Source organism: Lampris incognitus, chromosome 18 (genome assembly GCF_029633865.1).
Source record: "Lampris incognitus isolate fLamInc1 chromosome 18, fLamInc1.hap2, whole genome shotgun sequence".
Lineage (NCBI taxonomy): Eukaryota > Metazoa > Chordata > Actinopteri > Lampriformes > Lampridae > Lampris > Lampris incognitus.
The window spans coordinates 41,600,582-41,617,225 of record NC_079228.1 but is presented as its reverse complement, the minus strand read 5'-3'; the positions used below and the strand labels follow the sequence as shown (position 1 = coordinate 41,617,225).

General features: G+C 53.3%; 1 protein-coding gene across 1 annotated transcript in view; it reads right to left on the bottom strand.

The window, feature by feature from the left end:
* The window catches only part of shisa7b (shisa family member 7), a 44,789-nt gene that overhangs the window by 12,700 nt on the left and 15,445 nt on the right, over positions 1–16,644 (bottom strand). Inside the window, exon 6 of the mRNA XM_056298917.1 lies at positions 8,666–8,911. Within this exon, the coding sequence (XP_056154892.1) occupies positions 8,666–8,911 (246 nt within the window). The remainder of the gene's footprint in view (positions 1–8,665; positions 8,912–16,644) is intronic.

Sequence of the window (16,644 nt, the reverse complement as noted above, 5' to 3'; positions counted from 1 at the left end):
CGGACCTTAACCTTAACCGGCGGCTCACCTTCCTTTAACCCGGAACTTAACCTTAACCGGCGGCTCGCCTTCCTTAACCCGGAACTTAACCTTCACCGGCGGCTCGCCTTCCTTAACCTGGAACTTAACCTTAACCTGCGGCTCACCTTCCTTAACCCGGACCTTAACCTTAACCGGCGGCTCGCCTTCCTTAACCCGGACCTTAACCTTAACCGGCGGCTCGCCTTCCTTTAACCCGGAACTTAACCTTAACCGGCGGCTCGCCTTCCTTAACCCGGAACTTAACCTTAACCGGCGGCTCGCCTTCCTTAACCCGGACCTTAACCTTAACCGGCGGCTCGCCTTCCTTAACCCGGACCTTAACCTTAACCGGCGGCTCGCCTTCCTTAACCCGGACCTTAACCTTACCCGGCGGCTCGCCTTCCTTAACCCGGAACTTAACCTTAACCGGCGGCTCGCCTTCCTTAACCCGGAACTTAACCTTAACCGACGGCTCGCCTTCCTTAACCCGGACCTTAACCTTAACCGGCGGCTCGCCTTCCTTAACCCGGAACTTAACCTTACCCGACGGCTCGCCTTCCTTAACCCGGACCTTAACCTTAACCGGCGGCTCGCCTTCCTTTAACCCGGAACTTAACCTTAACCGGCGGCTCGCCTTCCTTAACCCGGAACTTAACCTTAACCGGCGGCTCGCCTTCCTTAACCCGGACCTTAACCTTAACCGGCGGCTCACCTTCCTTTAACCCGGAACTTAACCTTAACCGGCGGCTCGCCTTCCTTAACCCGGAACTTAACCTTCACCGGCGGCTCGCCTTCCTTAACCTGGAACTTAACCTTAACCTGCGGCTCACCTTCCTTAACCCGGACCTTAACCTTAACCGGCGGCTCGCCTTCCTTAACCCGGACCTTAACCTTAACCGGCGGCTCGCCTTCCTTTAACCCGGAACTTAACCTTAACCGGCGGCTCGCCTTCCTTAACCCGGAACTTAACCTTAACCGGCGGCTCGCCTTCCTTAACCCGGACCTTAACCTTAACCGGCGGCTCGCCTTCCTTAACCCGGACCTTAACCTTAACCGGCGGCTCGCCTTCCTTAACCCGGACCTTAACCTTACCCGGCGGCTCGCCTTCCTTAACCCGGACCTTAACCTTAACCGGCGGCTCGCCTTCCTTAACCCGGAACTTAACCTTAACCGACGGCTCGCCTTCCTTAACCCGGAACTTAACCTTAACCGACGGCTCGCCTTCCTTAACCCGGAACTTAACCTTAACCGACGGCTCGCCTTCCTTAACCCGGAACTTAACCTTAACCGGCGGCTCGCCTTCCTTAACCCGGACCTTAACCTTAACCGGCGGCTCGCCTTCCTTAACCCGGAAATTAACCTTAACGGGCGGCTCGCCTTCCTTAACCCGGAACTTAACCTTAACCGGCGGCTCGCCTTCCTTAACCCGGAACTTAACCTTAACCGACGGCTCGCCTTCCTTAACCCGGACCTTAACCTTAACCGGCGGCTCGCCTTCCTTAACCCGGAACTTAACCTTACCCGACGGCTCGCCTTCCTTAACCCGGACCTTAACCTTAACCGGCGGCTCGCCTTCCTTTAACCCGGAACTTAACCTTAACCGGCGGCTCGCCTTCCTTAACCCGGAACTTAACCTTAACCGGCGGCTCGCCTTCCTTAACCCGGACCTTAACCTTAACCGGCGGCTCACCTTCCTTTAACCCGGAACTTAACCTTAACCGGCGGCTCGCCTTCCTTAACCCGGAACTTAACCTTCACCGGCGGCTCGCCTTCCTTAACCTGGAACTTAACCTTAACCTGCGGCTCACCTTCCTTAACCCGGACCTTAACCTTAACCGGCGGCTCGCCTTCCTTAACCCGGACCTTAACCTTAACCGGCGGCTCGCCTTCCTTTAACCCGGAACTTAACCTTAACCGGCGGCTCGCCTTCCTTAACCCGGAACTTAACCTTAACCGGCGGCTCGCCTTCCTTAACCCGGACCTTAACCTTAACCGGCGGCTCGCCTTCCTTAACCCGGACCTTAACCTTAACCGGCGGCTCGCCTTCCTTAACCCGGACCTTAACCTTACCCGGCGGCTCGCCTTCCTTAACCCGGACCTTAACCTTAACCGGCGGCTCGCCTTCCTTAACCCGGAACTTAACCTTAACCGACGGCTCGCCTTCCTTAACCCGGAACTTAACCTTAACCGGCGGCTCGCCTTCCTTAACCCGGACCTTAACCTTAACCGGCGGCTCACCTTCCTTAACCCGGAAATTAACCTTAACGGGCGGCTCGCCTTCCTTAACCCGGAACTTAACCTTAACCGGCGGCTCGCCTTCCTTAACCCGGAACTTAACCTTAACCGACGGCTCGCCTTCCTTAACCCGGACCTTAACCTTAACCGGCGGCTCGCCTTCCTTAACCCGGACCTTAACCTTAACCGGCGGCTCGCCTTCCTTAACCCGGAACTTAACCTTACCCGGCGGCTCGCCTTCCTTAACCCGGACCTTAACCTTAACCGGCGGCTCGCCTTCCTTAACCCGGACCTTAACCTTAACCGGCGGCTCGCCTTCCTTAACCCGGAACATAACCTTAACCGACGGCTCGCCTTCCTTAACCCGGACCTTAACCTTAACCGACGGCTCGCCTTCCTTAACCCGGAACTTAACCTTAACGGGCGGCTCGCCTTCCTTAACCCGGACCTTAACCTTAACCGGCGGCTCGCCTTCCTTAACCCAGACCTTAACCTTAACCGGCGGCTCGCCTTCCTTAACCCGGAACTTAACCTTAACCGGCGGCTCACCTTCCTTAATCCGGAACTTAACCTTAACCGGCGGCTCACCTTCCTTAACCCGGACCTTAACCTTAACCGGCGGCTCGCCTTCCTTAACCCGGAACTTAACCTTAACCGACGGCTCACCTTCCTTAACCCGGACCTTAACCTTAACCGGCGGCTCGCCTTCCTTAACCCGGACCTTAACCTTAACCGGCGGCTCGCCTTCCTTAACCCGGACCTTAACCTTAACCGGCGGCTCGCCTTCCTTAACCCGGAACTTAACCTTAACCGGCGGCTCGCCTTCCTTAACCCGGAACTTAACCTTAACCGGCGGCTCGCCTTCCTTAACCCGGAACTTAACCTTAACCGGCGGCTCGCCTTCCTTAACCCGGACCTTAACCTTAACCGACGGCTCGCCTTCCTTAACCCGGAACTTAACCTTAACCGACGGCTCGCCTTCCTTAACCCGGAACTTAACCTTAACCGGCGGCTCGCCTTCCTTAACCCGGACCTTAACCTTAACCGGCGGCTCGCCTTCCTTAACCCGGAAATTAACCTTAACGGGCGGCTCGCCTTCCTTAACCCGGAACTTAACCTTAACCGGCGGCTCGCCTTCCTTAACCCGGAACTTAACCTTAACCGACGGCTCGCCTTCCTTAACCCGGACCTTAACCTTAACCGGCGGCTCGCCTTCCTTAACCCGGAACTTAACCTTACCCGACGGCTCGCCTTCCTTAACCCGGACCTTAACCTTAACCGGCGGCTCGCCTTCCATTAACCCGGAACTTAACCTTAACCGGCGGCTCGCCTTCCTTAACCCGGAACTTAACCTTAACCGGCGGCTCGCCTTCCTTAACCCGGACCTTAACCTTAACCGGCGGCTCACCTTCCTTTAACCCGGAACTTAACCTTAACCGGCGGCTCGCCTTCCTTAACCCGGAACTTAACCTTCACCGGCGGCTCGCCTTCCTTAACCTGGAACTTAACCTTAACCGGCGGCTCACCTTCCTTAACCCGGACCTTAACCTTAACCGGCGGCTCGCCTTCCTTAACCCGGACCTTAACCTTAACCGGCGGCTCGCCTTCCTTTAACCCGGAACTTAACCTTAACCGGCGGCTCGCCTTCCTTAACCCGGAACTTAACCTTAACCGGCGGCTCGCCTTCCTTAACCCGGACCTTAACCTTAACCGGCGGCTCGCCTTCCTTAACCCGGACCTTAACCTTAACCGGCGGCTCGCCTTCCTTAACCCGGACCTTAACCTTAACCGGCGGCTCGCCTTCCTTAACCCGGACCTTAACCTTACCCGGCGGCTCGCCTTCCTTAACCCGGACCTTAACCTTAACCGGCGGCTCGCCTTCCTTAACCCGGAACTTAACCTTAACCGACGGCTCGCCTTCCTTAACCCGGAACTTAACCTTAACCGGCGGCTCGCCTTCCTTAACCCGGACCTTAACCTTAACCGGCGGCTCACCTTCCTTAACCCGGAAATTAACCTTAACGGGCGGCTCGCCTTCCTTAACCCGGAACTTAACCTTAACCGGCGGCTCGCCTTCCTTAATCCGGAACTTAACCTTAACCGACGGCTCGCCTTCCTTAACCCGGACCTTAACCTTAACCGACGGCTCGCCTTCCTTAACCCGGACCTTAACCTTAACCGGCGGCTCGCCTTCCTTAACCCGGAACTTAACCTTACCCGGCGGCTCGCCTTCCTTAACCCGGACCTTAACCTTAACCGGCGGCTCGCCTTCCTTAACCCGGACCTTAACCTTAACCGGCGGCTCGCCTTCCTTAACCCGGAACATAACCTTAACCGACGGCTCGCCTTCCTTAACCCGGACCTTAACCTTGACCGGCGGCTCGCCTTCCTTAACCCGGAACTTAACCTTAACGGGCGGCTCGCCTTCCTTAACCCGGAACTTAACCTTAACCGGCGGCTCGCCTTCCTTAACCCGGACCTTAACCTTAACCGGCGGCTCGCCTTCCTTAACCCGGAACTTAACCTTAACCGGCGGCTCGCCTTCCTTTAACCCGGAACTTAACCTTAACCGGCGGCTCGCCTTCCTTAACCCGGACCTTAACCTTAACCGGCGGCTCGCCTTCCTTAACCCGGACCTTAACCTTAACCGGCGGCTCGCCTTCCTTAACCCGGACCTTAACCTTAACCGGCGGCTCGCCTTCCTTAACCCGGAACTTAACCTTAACCGGCGGCTCGCCTTCCTTAACCCGGACCTTAACCTTACCCGACGGCTCGCCTTCCTTAACCCGGAACTTAACCTTAACCGGCGGCTCGCCTTCCTTAACCCGGACCTTAACCTTAACCGGCGGCTCGCCTTCCTTAACCCGGACCTTAACCTTACCCGGCGGCTCGCCTTCCTTAACCCGGAACTTAACCTTAACCGGCGGCTCGCCTTCCTTAACCCGGACCTTAACCTTAACCGGCGGCTCGCCTTCCTTAACCCGGACCTTAACCTTAACCGGCGGCTCGCCTTCCTTAACCCGGAACTTAACCTTAACCGGCGGCTCGCCTTCCTTAACCCGGACCTTAACCTTACCCGACGGCTCGCCTTCCTTAACCCGGACCTTAACCTTACCCGACGGCTCGCCTTCCTTAACCCGGACCTTAACCTTAACCGACGGCTCACCTTCCTTAACCCGGACCTTAACCTTAACCGGCGGCTCGCCTTCCTTAACCCGGACCTTAACCTTGACCGGCGGCTCGCCTTCCTTAACCCGGACCTTAACCTTAACGGGCGGCTCACCTTCCTTAACCCGGACCTTAACCTTAACCGGCGGCTCGCCTTCCTTTAACCCGGAACTTAACCTTAACCGGCGGCTCGCCTTCCTTAACCCGGACATTAACCTTAACCGGCGGCTCACCTTCCTTAACCCGGACATTAACCTTAACCGGCGGCTCGCCTTCCTTAACCCGGAACTTAACCTTAACCGGCGGCTCGCCTTCCTTAACCCGGACCTTAACCTTAACCGGCGGCTCGCCTTCCTTAACCCGGACCTTAACCTTAACCGGAGGCTCGCCTTCCTTAACCCGGAACTTAACCTTAACCGGAGGCTCGCCTTCCTTAACCCGGAACTTAACCTTACCCGACGGCTCGCCTTCCTTAACCCGGAACTTAACCTTACCCGACGGCTCGCCTTCCTTAACCCGGACATTAACCTTAACCGGCGGCTCACCTTCCTTAACCCGGACATTAACCTTAACCGGCGGCTCGCCTTCCTTAACCCGGACATTAACCTTAACCGGCGGCTCGCCTTCCTTTAACCCGGAACTTAACCTTAACCGGCGGCTCGCCTTCCTTAACCCGGACCTTAACCTTAACCGGCGGCTCGCCTTCCTTAACCCGGACCTTAACCTTAACGGGCGGCTTGCCTTCCTTAACCCGGAACTTAACCGCTGTACCTGCTGTCGTCATGGCAACTGCATGAAAACCAACAGTCGCAGATGCGTTGTGTGAAACTGACATCTCACATTAGCACATGTGCATCTCTACCGTGAGTCCTGACAGAAAGTCTACGGAGAGTCTCTCCTACTGATAAAATGTGGGCTACCAACCTGGCAACCCAAGTCTTATTAACGTTTTATTACTGACTTCTAACACACGAATCAGTAATAAGACCTGATCACTGCAATGCCTCCACACCAGCTAACGCAGCCCGGCGGGGTCGCACGCCCGAGGTCACCTGAAATGACTTTATCCTCTCTCTCTTGGTTCTCCCTCCTATCCCTCTTCTTCTCTGGCTCACTTCTCTCAATCCCCCAAAACCACAACCCCCCACCCCAACTCAATTTGATTTCAGTTCAATTTGTTTCACTGGTGTGACAATATCAGTACCCGTGTACTGCCCAGGCCAGCGAGCGTTCACATTCATTCATATTAGGAGTGTATGAACTAGGAGAACCCTGTCGGGGCTGCAAGGCTTCCTCAGACGGGCCCTAACGCCAGTTTGAAGACTCTAGATTGACAACACAAGGTGATGTCACTGCAAAAATTGTATATCCGGGTGGTGTGGCGGTCTATTCTGTAGCCTACCAACACGGGGATCACCGGTTCGAATCCCCGTGTCACCTCCGGCTTGGTCGGGCATCCCTACAGACACAATTGGCCGTGTCTGCAGGTGGGAAGCTGGATGTGGGTGTGTGTCCTGGTCGCCACACTAGCGCCTCCTCTGGTTGGTCGGGGCGTCTGTTTGGGGGGGGGGAGAACTGGGGGGAATAACGTGATCCTCCCACGCGCTGCGCCCCCCTGGTGAAACTCCTCGCTGTCAGGTGAGAAGAAGCGGCTGGTGACTCCACATGTATGGGAGGAGACATGTGGTAGTCTGCAGCCCTCCCCGGGTCGGCAGAGGGGGTGGAGCAGAGACCGGGACGTCTCGGGAGAGGGGGGTAATTGGCCGGATACAATTGGGCAGAAAACGGGGAAAAATGAAACAGTAACTAAATTGTATATCTGAAGTAAAATAGTCTTCAAATCAGATGGAAATATCTGAACATCGTGTTTAAAGAATCGTGTGGTCATCAAGAGGTGAGGATGTGTTAAAAAGGAGGAAGATTTAAAGGGTGTTTCTCTGGTCAGTGTACAGGGTCACACCAAGCTGCCCTCCTCCCCCAGAGCTTGTTCTTGCTGGAGCAAGTTGCCAACATCAACATTATGTCTCAGGAAGTACACAAAGAGTGGGTAACACTTTAGTATGGGGAACATAAAAAAACTTAATTACTAGTGAATTAGTAATGATGAAGATGTCACTTTAGTATGGGGAACATATTCTAAATAACAAAAACTTAATTACTAGTGAATTAGTAATGATCAAGATGTCACTTTAGTATGGGGAACATATTCTAAGTAACAAATACTTAATTACTAGTGAATTAGTAATGATCAAGATGTCACTTTAGCATGGGGAACATATTCTAAGTAACAAAAACTTAATTACTAGTGAATTAGTAATGATCAAGATGCCACTTTAGTATGGGCAACATATTCTAAGTAACAAAAACTTAATTTAGAGTAATTTAACACTATGAACACTTGTAGTTGTGTGTGTTGTGTTATGTAAGAACAGACCATATTCATTAAGTGTTAATAAGGGAGAATAACTCTTCTTGTGGTACTACCACCTTATAAAGGCCATACTAAGCAAAGCATATTGAGATGGTACTACTAATAAGCAATACTTCTGAGGTTATAGAGGGAAAACTCATAGTTAATGGCGTACTGGTTGTATAATAAGGCCATGCAGAATAAGCCATTAATGAGTACGTAATAATGACCAATGAAGAGCCAATATGCTGGTAATTTGCATGCTAATAAGCACCTAATCAACGGTGACTACGTTCCCCATACTAAAGTGTTACCGAAGAGTCTCCAGATATCATCACAAACATCGTTCACGTCTAACAGTACAGCTCAACTTGTCCACCGACAGGTTTGACGCCATTTCTTTGATCCCCTTTCCAATTCTTAATCCGTCCACATTGTCCACTTAAGAGCAATTACACGTGTAGCTTATTTATTTTATATAATTATCTTCCCTGTACCTACGCTGTTAGGGATTGGGTGATGGGAGGGAGAACAGGGTGAAACATGTGACTTGCAAACTGAAAACCAGTAAATATATTGTACAAAAAGCGACGTGCAGATGTCGGTTCCCCCGTCCTGACTGAACACTGTGTTTCGTCTCCACCAGAGCGTTTTTGGAGAGAAATGGACCCACGATATTTGCGGAGAGCTGCTGCAAACGGTTTAGTTTTGCACGATTAAACTCGTTACTCTGCAGACGTTGACATGCCATTTATGCGGCGCTGCGATCTCCCTCTCCCTCACCCCCACCACCCCCACCCCCACCACCACCACCACCACCCCGGGCCTCACCCAGCCTCTTCAGAGAGCTGTAGCGGCTGATCTCGGGTTTCACGGCCGCCTCGTAGGACGGCGGCAGCTGGGCCAGGTTGTGGAAGGAGTGGGAGAAGGAGGGGTGGGGGCCGGGGCCGGGGCCGGGGCCGGGGCCGGGGCCGGGGCGGGAGGAGAAGCTGTTGCTGTGTTTGCCCCCACCGCTGCTCCCCGACAGGAGGCTCCCCACAGAGGGGAGCTGGGAGTTGCTCATGCGGGGAACTCGCTCTGATGGGGAGAGAGAGAGAGAGAGAGAGAGAGAGAGAGAGAGAGAGAGAGAGGAAACAGCCTAGTTAATCATCAAAACACAGTTAGGGTTTCACATCTCGTCTCCATGGTAACCATCATAACCGCCATTCCCTTCCACACACTCCATACACATGTATAGCACTGACAACATATATCTTAACCATATATGTGTGTGTGTGTGTGTGTGTGTGTGTGTGTGTGTGTGTGTGTGTGTACATATAAGTACATCCACAGCGCCACGGGGACCTGGACGTACACCGTATGTCCATAACATGTCGGCGGCGCGCTGGTCCGAACACGCGGCGTGGACGGTTTCCGCCAACAGAGGACGAGCAGCTGTTGTGCGACATGTGTGTCATAGTGGGGTGACGCCACTCGCACACACGTACTCATAATGACCCACAACGGTGGTGGTGCATTACAAGGTGACCCGAGATGTGCAGGGGCTTTAACACACACACACACACACACACCTCACACCCATCCAGCAGTAGTACTACACCTTCAGACGGCGCACACAGCTCGCTGCCCGCCGCCGGCCCCGAGGGGGGGGGGGGGTCGGGGGGGTAAAGAGGGGTGTCATGACAAGGTTTTGGGCTTCGTCTGGAGAATAACGAGGTGCTGCTGTGCTGACATGCTGGACAATAGAAACCACACAACCCCCCCCCCCCCCCGAGGTTAACCCAGTAGCTGCTGGGGTATCTCAGGGCAGTAATGGTTAGGGGCTGCAGCAGTCTTGTTAGGGCTGTTACAGGACATGGACCGCTCACTGACACACCACTGGCCACTGACATCACTGACACCAATGACCACTGGCCACTGACATCACTGGCCACTCACATCACTGACATCACTGACCACTGGCCACTGACATCACTGGCCACTGACACCACTGACCACTGACATCACTGACATCACTGACCACTGGCCACTGACATCACTGGCCACTGACACCACTGACCACTGACATCACTGACATCACTGACCACTGGCCACTGACATCACTGGCCACTGACACCACTGACCACTGACATCACTGACATCACTGACCACTGGCCACTGACATCACTGGCCACTGACACCACTGACCACTGACATCACTGACATCACTGACCACTGGCCACTGACATCACTGACATCACTGACCACTGACATCACTGACCACTGACACCACTGACCACTGACATCACTGACATCACTGACCACTGGCCACTGACATCACTGACATCACTGACCACTGACATCACTGGCCACTGACACCACTGACCACTGACATCACTGACATCACTGACCACTGGCCACTGACATCACTGACCACTGGCCACTGACATCACTGACATCACTGACCACTGGCCACTGACATCACTGGCCACTGACATCACTGACCACTGACATCACTGACATCACTGACCACTGACCACTGACATCACTGGCCACTGACATCACTGACACATCACTGGCCACTGAAATCACTGACCACTGGCCACTGACATCACTGGCCACTGACATCACTGGCCACTGACATCACTGACATCACTGACCACTGACCACTGACATCACTGGCCACTGACATCACTGACACACCACTGGCCACTGAAATCACTGACCACTGGCCACTGACATCACTGGCCACTGACATCACTGACCACTGGCCACTGGCCACTGACCACTAGCCACTGACAGCACTGACCAATGATATCACTGACCACTGACATCACTGACCACTGACATCACTGACATCACTGGGCAGTGGTGGCCAATAATGTCTCCGTAAGAGCCATCCAGGGAGCACATGATGTCCACGACAACACCGTGGAGGCTGCACACACACCACTCACACACACACACCACTCACACACACCACTGACACACACACACCACTGATACACACCACTCACACACACCACAGACACACACCACTCACACACACCACTGACACACACTACTCACACACACACACCACAGACACACACCACTCACACACACCACTGACACACACCACTCACACACACCACTGACACACACTACTCACACACACCACTGACACACACCACTCACACACACCACTGACACACACCACTGACACACACCACTCACACACACCACTGACACACACCGCTCACACACACCACTGACACACACCACTCACACACACCACTCACACACACCACTGACACACACCACTGATACACACCACACTCACACACACACCACTCACACACACCACTGACACACACCGCTCATACACACCACTCACACACACCGCAGACACACACACCACAGACACACACCACTCACACACACCACAGACACACCACAGACACACACCACAGACACACACCACAGACACACACCACAGACACACACCACTCACACACACCACAGACACACACCACAGACACACACCACTGACACACACCACAGACACACACCACAGACACACACCACAGACACACACAGACACACACCACAGACACACACCACAGACACACACCACTCACACACACCACAGACACACACCACAGACACACACCACAGACACACACCACAGACACACACCACTCATACACACACCACAGACACACACCACAGACACACACCACAGACACACACCACTGACACACACCACAGACACACACCACAGACACACACCGCTCACGAGGGAGAACAGCGGTCAGCGACCTGCATCACGGTGGTGTTTTCAGCAGAACAACCTCAGGAGGCTTGTGGAGGAAAGGTTATCATGCTTTGTGTCCCGCTGAGCAGTCAAACACAAATCGGCCCGGCCAGGAAACGCTGTGCCGCCTGCCGCACAGGCCTCGTTAGCTACAACTAAGATGGCTGCCGCAGACCCTGTTACTGGGGGATGTGTTACTGACACGCCACGCCACGCCACGACACAGACGTTCAGCCGGTTGGCCAACATCCCTTCTTGTCCGTCCGTCCTTGTGGTTGTTTGTTTTTCCAGATTGAGACTTAAAGTTACAACCCTGAAGATCTGCAAACACCTCCTGCAAACACCTCCTGCAAACACCTCCCTTCTCATCATGACAAACCACTGGCTGAAGGAGAACCCAGGCCTGGCAAATACCTCCATCCATCATCCATCCATCATCCCTCCATCATCCCTCCATCATCCATCCATCATCCCTCCATCATCCCTCCATCATTCCTCCATCATCCATCCATCATCCCTCCATCATTCCTCCATCATCCCTCCATCATCCATCCATCAACCCTCCATCATTCCTCCATCATCCATCCATCAACCCTCCATCATCCATCCATCATCCCTCCATCATCCCTCCATCATCCCTCCATCATTCCTCCATCATCCATCCATCATCCATCCATCATCCATCCATCAACCCTCCATCATCCCTCCATCATCCCTCCATCATTCCTCCATCATCCCTCCATCATCCATCCATCATCCCTCCATCATCCATCCATCAACCCTCCATCATTCCTCCATCATCCATCCATCATCCATCCATCATCCCTCCATCATTCCTCCATCATCCATCCATCATCCATCCATCAACCCTCCATCATCCCTCCATCATCCCTCCATCATTCCTCCATCATCCCTCCATCATCCATCCATCATCCCTCCATCATCCATCCATCAACCCTCCATCATCCCTCCATCATCCCTCCATCATCCCTCCATCATTCCTCCATCATCCCTCCATCATCCCTCCATCATTCCTCCATCATCCCTCCATCATCCATCCATCATCCATCCATCATCCCTCCATCATCCCTCCATCATCCCTCCATCAACCCTCCATCATCCCTCCATCATCCCTCCATCAACCCTCCATCATCCCTCCATCATCCATCCATCATCCCTCCATCATCCCTCCATCATCCATTACCCAAGCCGCCTATCCGGAGCAGGGTCACGGGGATGCTGGAGCTTATCCCAGCAGTCATCGGGCAGCAGGTGGGGGGACACCTGGACAGGCTGCCAGGCCATCACAGGGCCCACACACACACACACACACACACACACACACACACACACACACACACACACACACACACACACACACACACACACACACACACACTCACACCTAGGAACAATGTAGTACGGCTGAGTCACCTGACCTACATGTCTTTGGACTGTGGGAGGAAACCGGAGCCCCCGGAGGAAACCCACCCAGACATGGGGAGAACATGAAACTCCCCACAGAGGACGACCCGGGACGACCCCCAAGGCTGGACTACCCCGGGGCTCGAACCCAGGACCTTCTTGCTGTGAGGCCACCGCGCTAACCACTGCGCCACCGTGCCGGCCCCTGTAGAACATACGTCTAAAACTGCCCCTCTGTCGGCGTCTCCTCCCTCTCCTGAGACTTGGAAGGCCGTTGTCCTGCAGGATGTGAGTAACGGCGAGACATGTGTGGTACTGAAACGTCCCCCGTCCCTTCCTGTCGCTCCCCAGCTTATCTATTCTGTCCGTCTTCATCCTCTTGCCTTCCCTTGTGTAAGGCGCGGGGCACTCCCGTGTACAAAATGTGCTGCACGAGTAACGTTTGATTGACTAAAGTGATGACCTCACCGTGATGTGAGGTCACTTGTTTCCATGACAACGTTTTCCAGCATTCTCTGGCAGCCATCTTTGGCGGACCGGCCACGCTGACCTTTCCGTGCAATACATTTGATTTGAACCGAGCCGTCCGAGCTAGCTAGTACATTTCTACCTCGACGGGCCCACGTCAGGCGCATCTTGTGGAGCCGAATCATCATTAAGATCACCGGGTGAGGACGCGGTGGAGGACGTCCAATCACATCCACTCTGAACACCGAACACAGACACGGCGCTGACCTGAACCACCCAAACCCAGACACAACCACCTCTAAGCCAGTACTGAAACATGACCATTTCTTTTTTTTTTATTGGACCCCCTCCCCTTTTTCTGCCCAATTGTATCCGGCCAATTACCCCACTCTCCCGAGCCGTCCCGGTCACTGCTCCACCCCCTCTGCCGATCCGGGGAGGGCTGCAGACTACCACATGCCTCCTCCCATACATGTGGAGTCACCAGCCGCTTCTTCTCACCTGACAGTGAGGAGTTTCACCTGACAGTGAGGAGTTTCACCTGACAGTGAGGAGTTTCACCAGACAGTGAGGAGTTTCACCTGACAGTGAGGAGTTTCACCAGACAGTGAGGAGTTTCACCAGGGGGACGTAGCACATGGGAGGATCACGCTACTCCCCCCACATACCCACATCCGGCTTCCCACCCGCAGACACGGCCAATTGTGTCTGTAGGGACGCCCGACCAAGCCGGAGGTAACACGGGGATTTGAACCGGCGATCCCCATGTTGGTAGGCAACAGAATAGACCGCCACGCTACCCGAACACCCCGAAACATGACCATCTCTAACCTTGAAGCTTATCTTAACCATCTCTATTTTGATAGTATCAAAGCACATGATGGCAGATGTCCTCAACAACATCTTCAGGGGCGTCCGGGTGGCGTGGCGGTCTATTCTGTTGCCTACCAACACGGGGCTCGCCAGTTCGAATCCCCATGTTACCTCCAGCTTGGTCGGGCGTCCCTACAGACACAATTGGCCGTGTCTGCGGGTGGGAAGCCGGATGTGGGTATGTGTCCTGGTCGCTGCACTAGCGCCTCCTCTGGTTGGTCGGGATGCCTGTTCAGGGGGGAGGGGGAACTGGGGGGGATAGCGTGATCCTTCCACGTGCTACGTCCCCCTGGTGAAACTCCTCACTGTCAGGTGAAAAGAAGCAGCTGGTGACTCCACGTGTATGGGAGGAGGCATGTGGTAGTCTGCAGCCCTCCCCGGATCGGCAGAGGGGGTGGAGCAGAGACCGGGGACGGCTCAGATGAGTGGGGTAATTGGCTGGGTGCAATTGGGGAGAAAAAGGGGGGACAATCCACAAAAAAAGTCTTCATTCGTAGACATGCTGAAATGTGTCACGTTGACAGAATGTGATCTGATAGTCCACATCAAGTATTGCGAGGTCAAGTGTATGTAAGTATGCTGTAAGTATATACGTATGTAAGTATGCCGTAAGTATATAAGTACGTAAGTATATTGTAAGTATATATGTATGTAAGTATGCCGTAAGTATATAAGTACGTAAGTATATTGTAAGTATATATGTATGTAAGTATGCCGTAAGTATATAAGTACGTATATTGTAAGTATATACGTATGTAAATATATTGTAAGTATATACATATGTAAGTATATTGTAAGTATATACATATGTAAGTATGTTGTAAGTATATACGTATGTAAGTATGTTGTGAGTATATACGTATGTTGTAAGTATATTGTAAGTATATACGTATGTAAGTACGTTGTAAGTATATACGTATGTAAGTATGTTGGAAGTATATACTACGTGTATTTGCGGGAACTACTAACAAGCTGTGTACGACGTTTCGTGTGTGAGACTGGGCCAGCCACACAGGGAGGAAGTGGAGGAAGGTGTGGACACGTGGTAGCAGGCTTGTGGCGGTGCAAGGCGGGTGGCAGTAAGCACAGGGAGGAAGTTGGAGGGGGGCAATAGACAACCTTATGGTGGCCCTCTTAAAGAAGGATATGTCGTCATCAGCACGTCTGTGTGTCCAGGCTGACACAACACACATCTGTAGTACTTTAGGAACAAAAGCAGAAGAGAGAGAGGAGGAGGAGATCATGGTGATGATGATGATGATGATGATGATGATGAAGGTATGGGCAAAAATAATGCGATAGAAAAAGGCAAGGATAAGCGAGGGACAAAAAGGACGAGAAATGGAGGCAAGATGCAGATGGTGCAATGGATGATGCAACGCAACTTTCTGAATGCGTGGCACCACTCTACCCTTCTGTTTGTCCCCCTGAGCACGTGTCCCCATGTTGTGTCTGTCCCCTTCTCTCTCTCTCTCTCTCTCTCTCTCTCTCTCTGTCTCTCTGTCTCTCTCTCTCTCTCTCTTGTTTCCAGGAGAAATCTTCCTTTGTGGAGTCTGATGACCATGGATCATCTCTCTCTCTCTGTCGACTGACTGATGACTTCAGAGCCTGTTTGCGACGCGTCCTGTTTTTCCTTGGACACAGTCCCCCTCTCTCTCTCTCTCTCTCCCTCTCTCTCTCTCTCTCTCTCTCCCTCTCTCTCTCTCGGAGATTTGTTTTTCCTTGGACCCAGTCCCTCTCCCTCTCTCTCTCTCGGAGATTTGTGCTATCGTTTGTGCTGCTCTCTTTAAATTTGTTTTCATACTATTTGTTTCAGCTATGGGCGGCACGGTGACGCAGTGGTTAGCATTGTCGACTCACAGCAAGAAAGTCCTGGGTTTGAGCCACGGGGTAGTCCAACGCTGGGGGTCAACCCGGGTCGTCCTCTGTGTGGATTTGCATGTTCTCCCTGTGTCTGTGTGGGTTTCCTCCGGGTGCTCCGGTTTCCTCCCACAGCCCAAAGACATGTAGGTCAGGTGAATCGGCCATATTAAATTGTCCCTAGGTGTGTGTGTGGGGGTCCTGTGATGGCCTGGCGGCCTGTCCAAGGTGTCCCCCCACCTGCTGTCCAATGGCTGCTGGGATAGGCTCCAGCATCCCCGCGACCCTGAGAGCAGGATAAGCGGTTTGGGTGATGGATGGATGTTTTAGCTATGACAACTTCTGTATTGAGTATTGTATGAGTGTATGAGCGTATTGTATGAGTACTGTATGAGTACTGTATGAATAC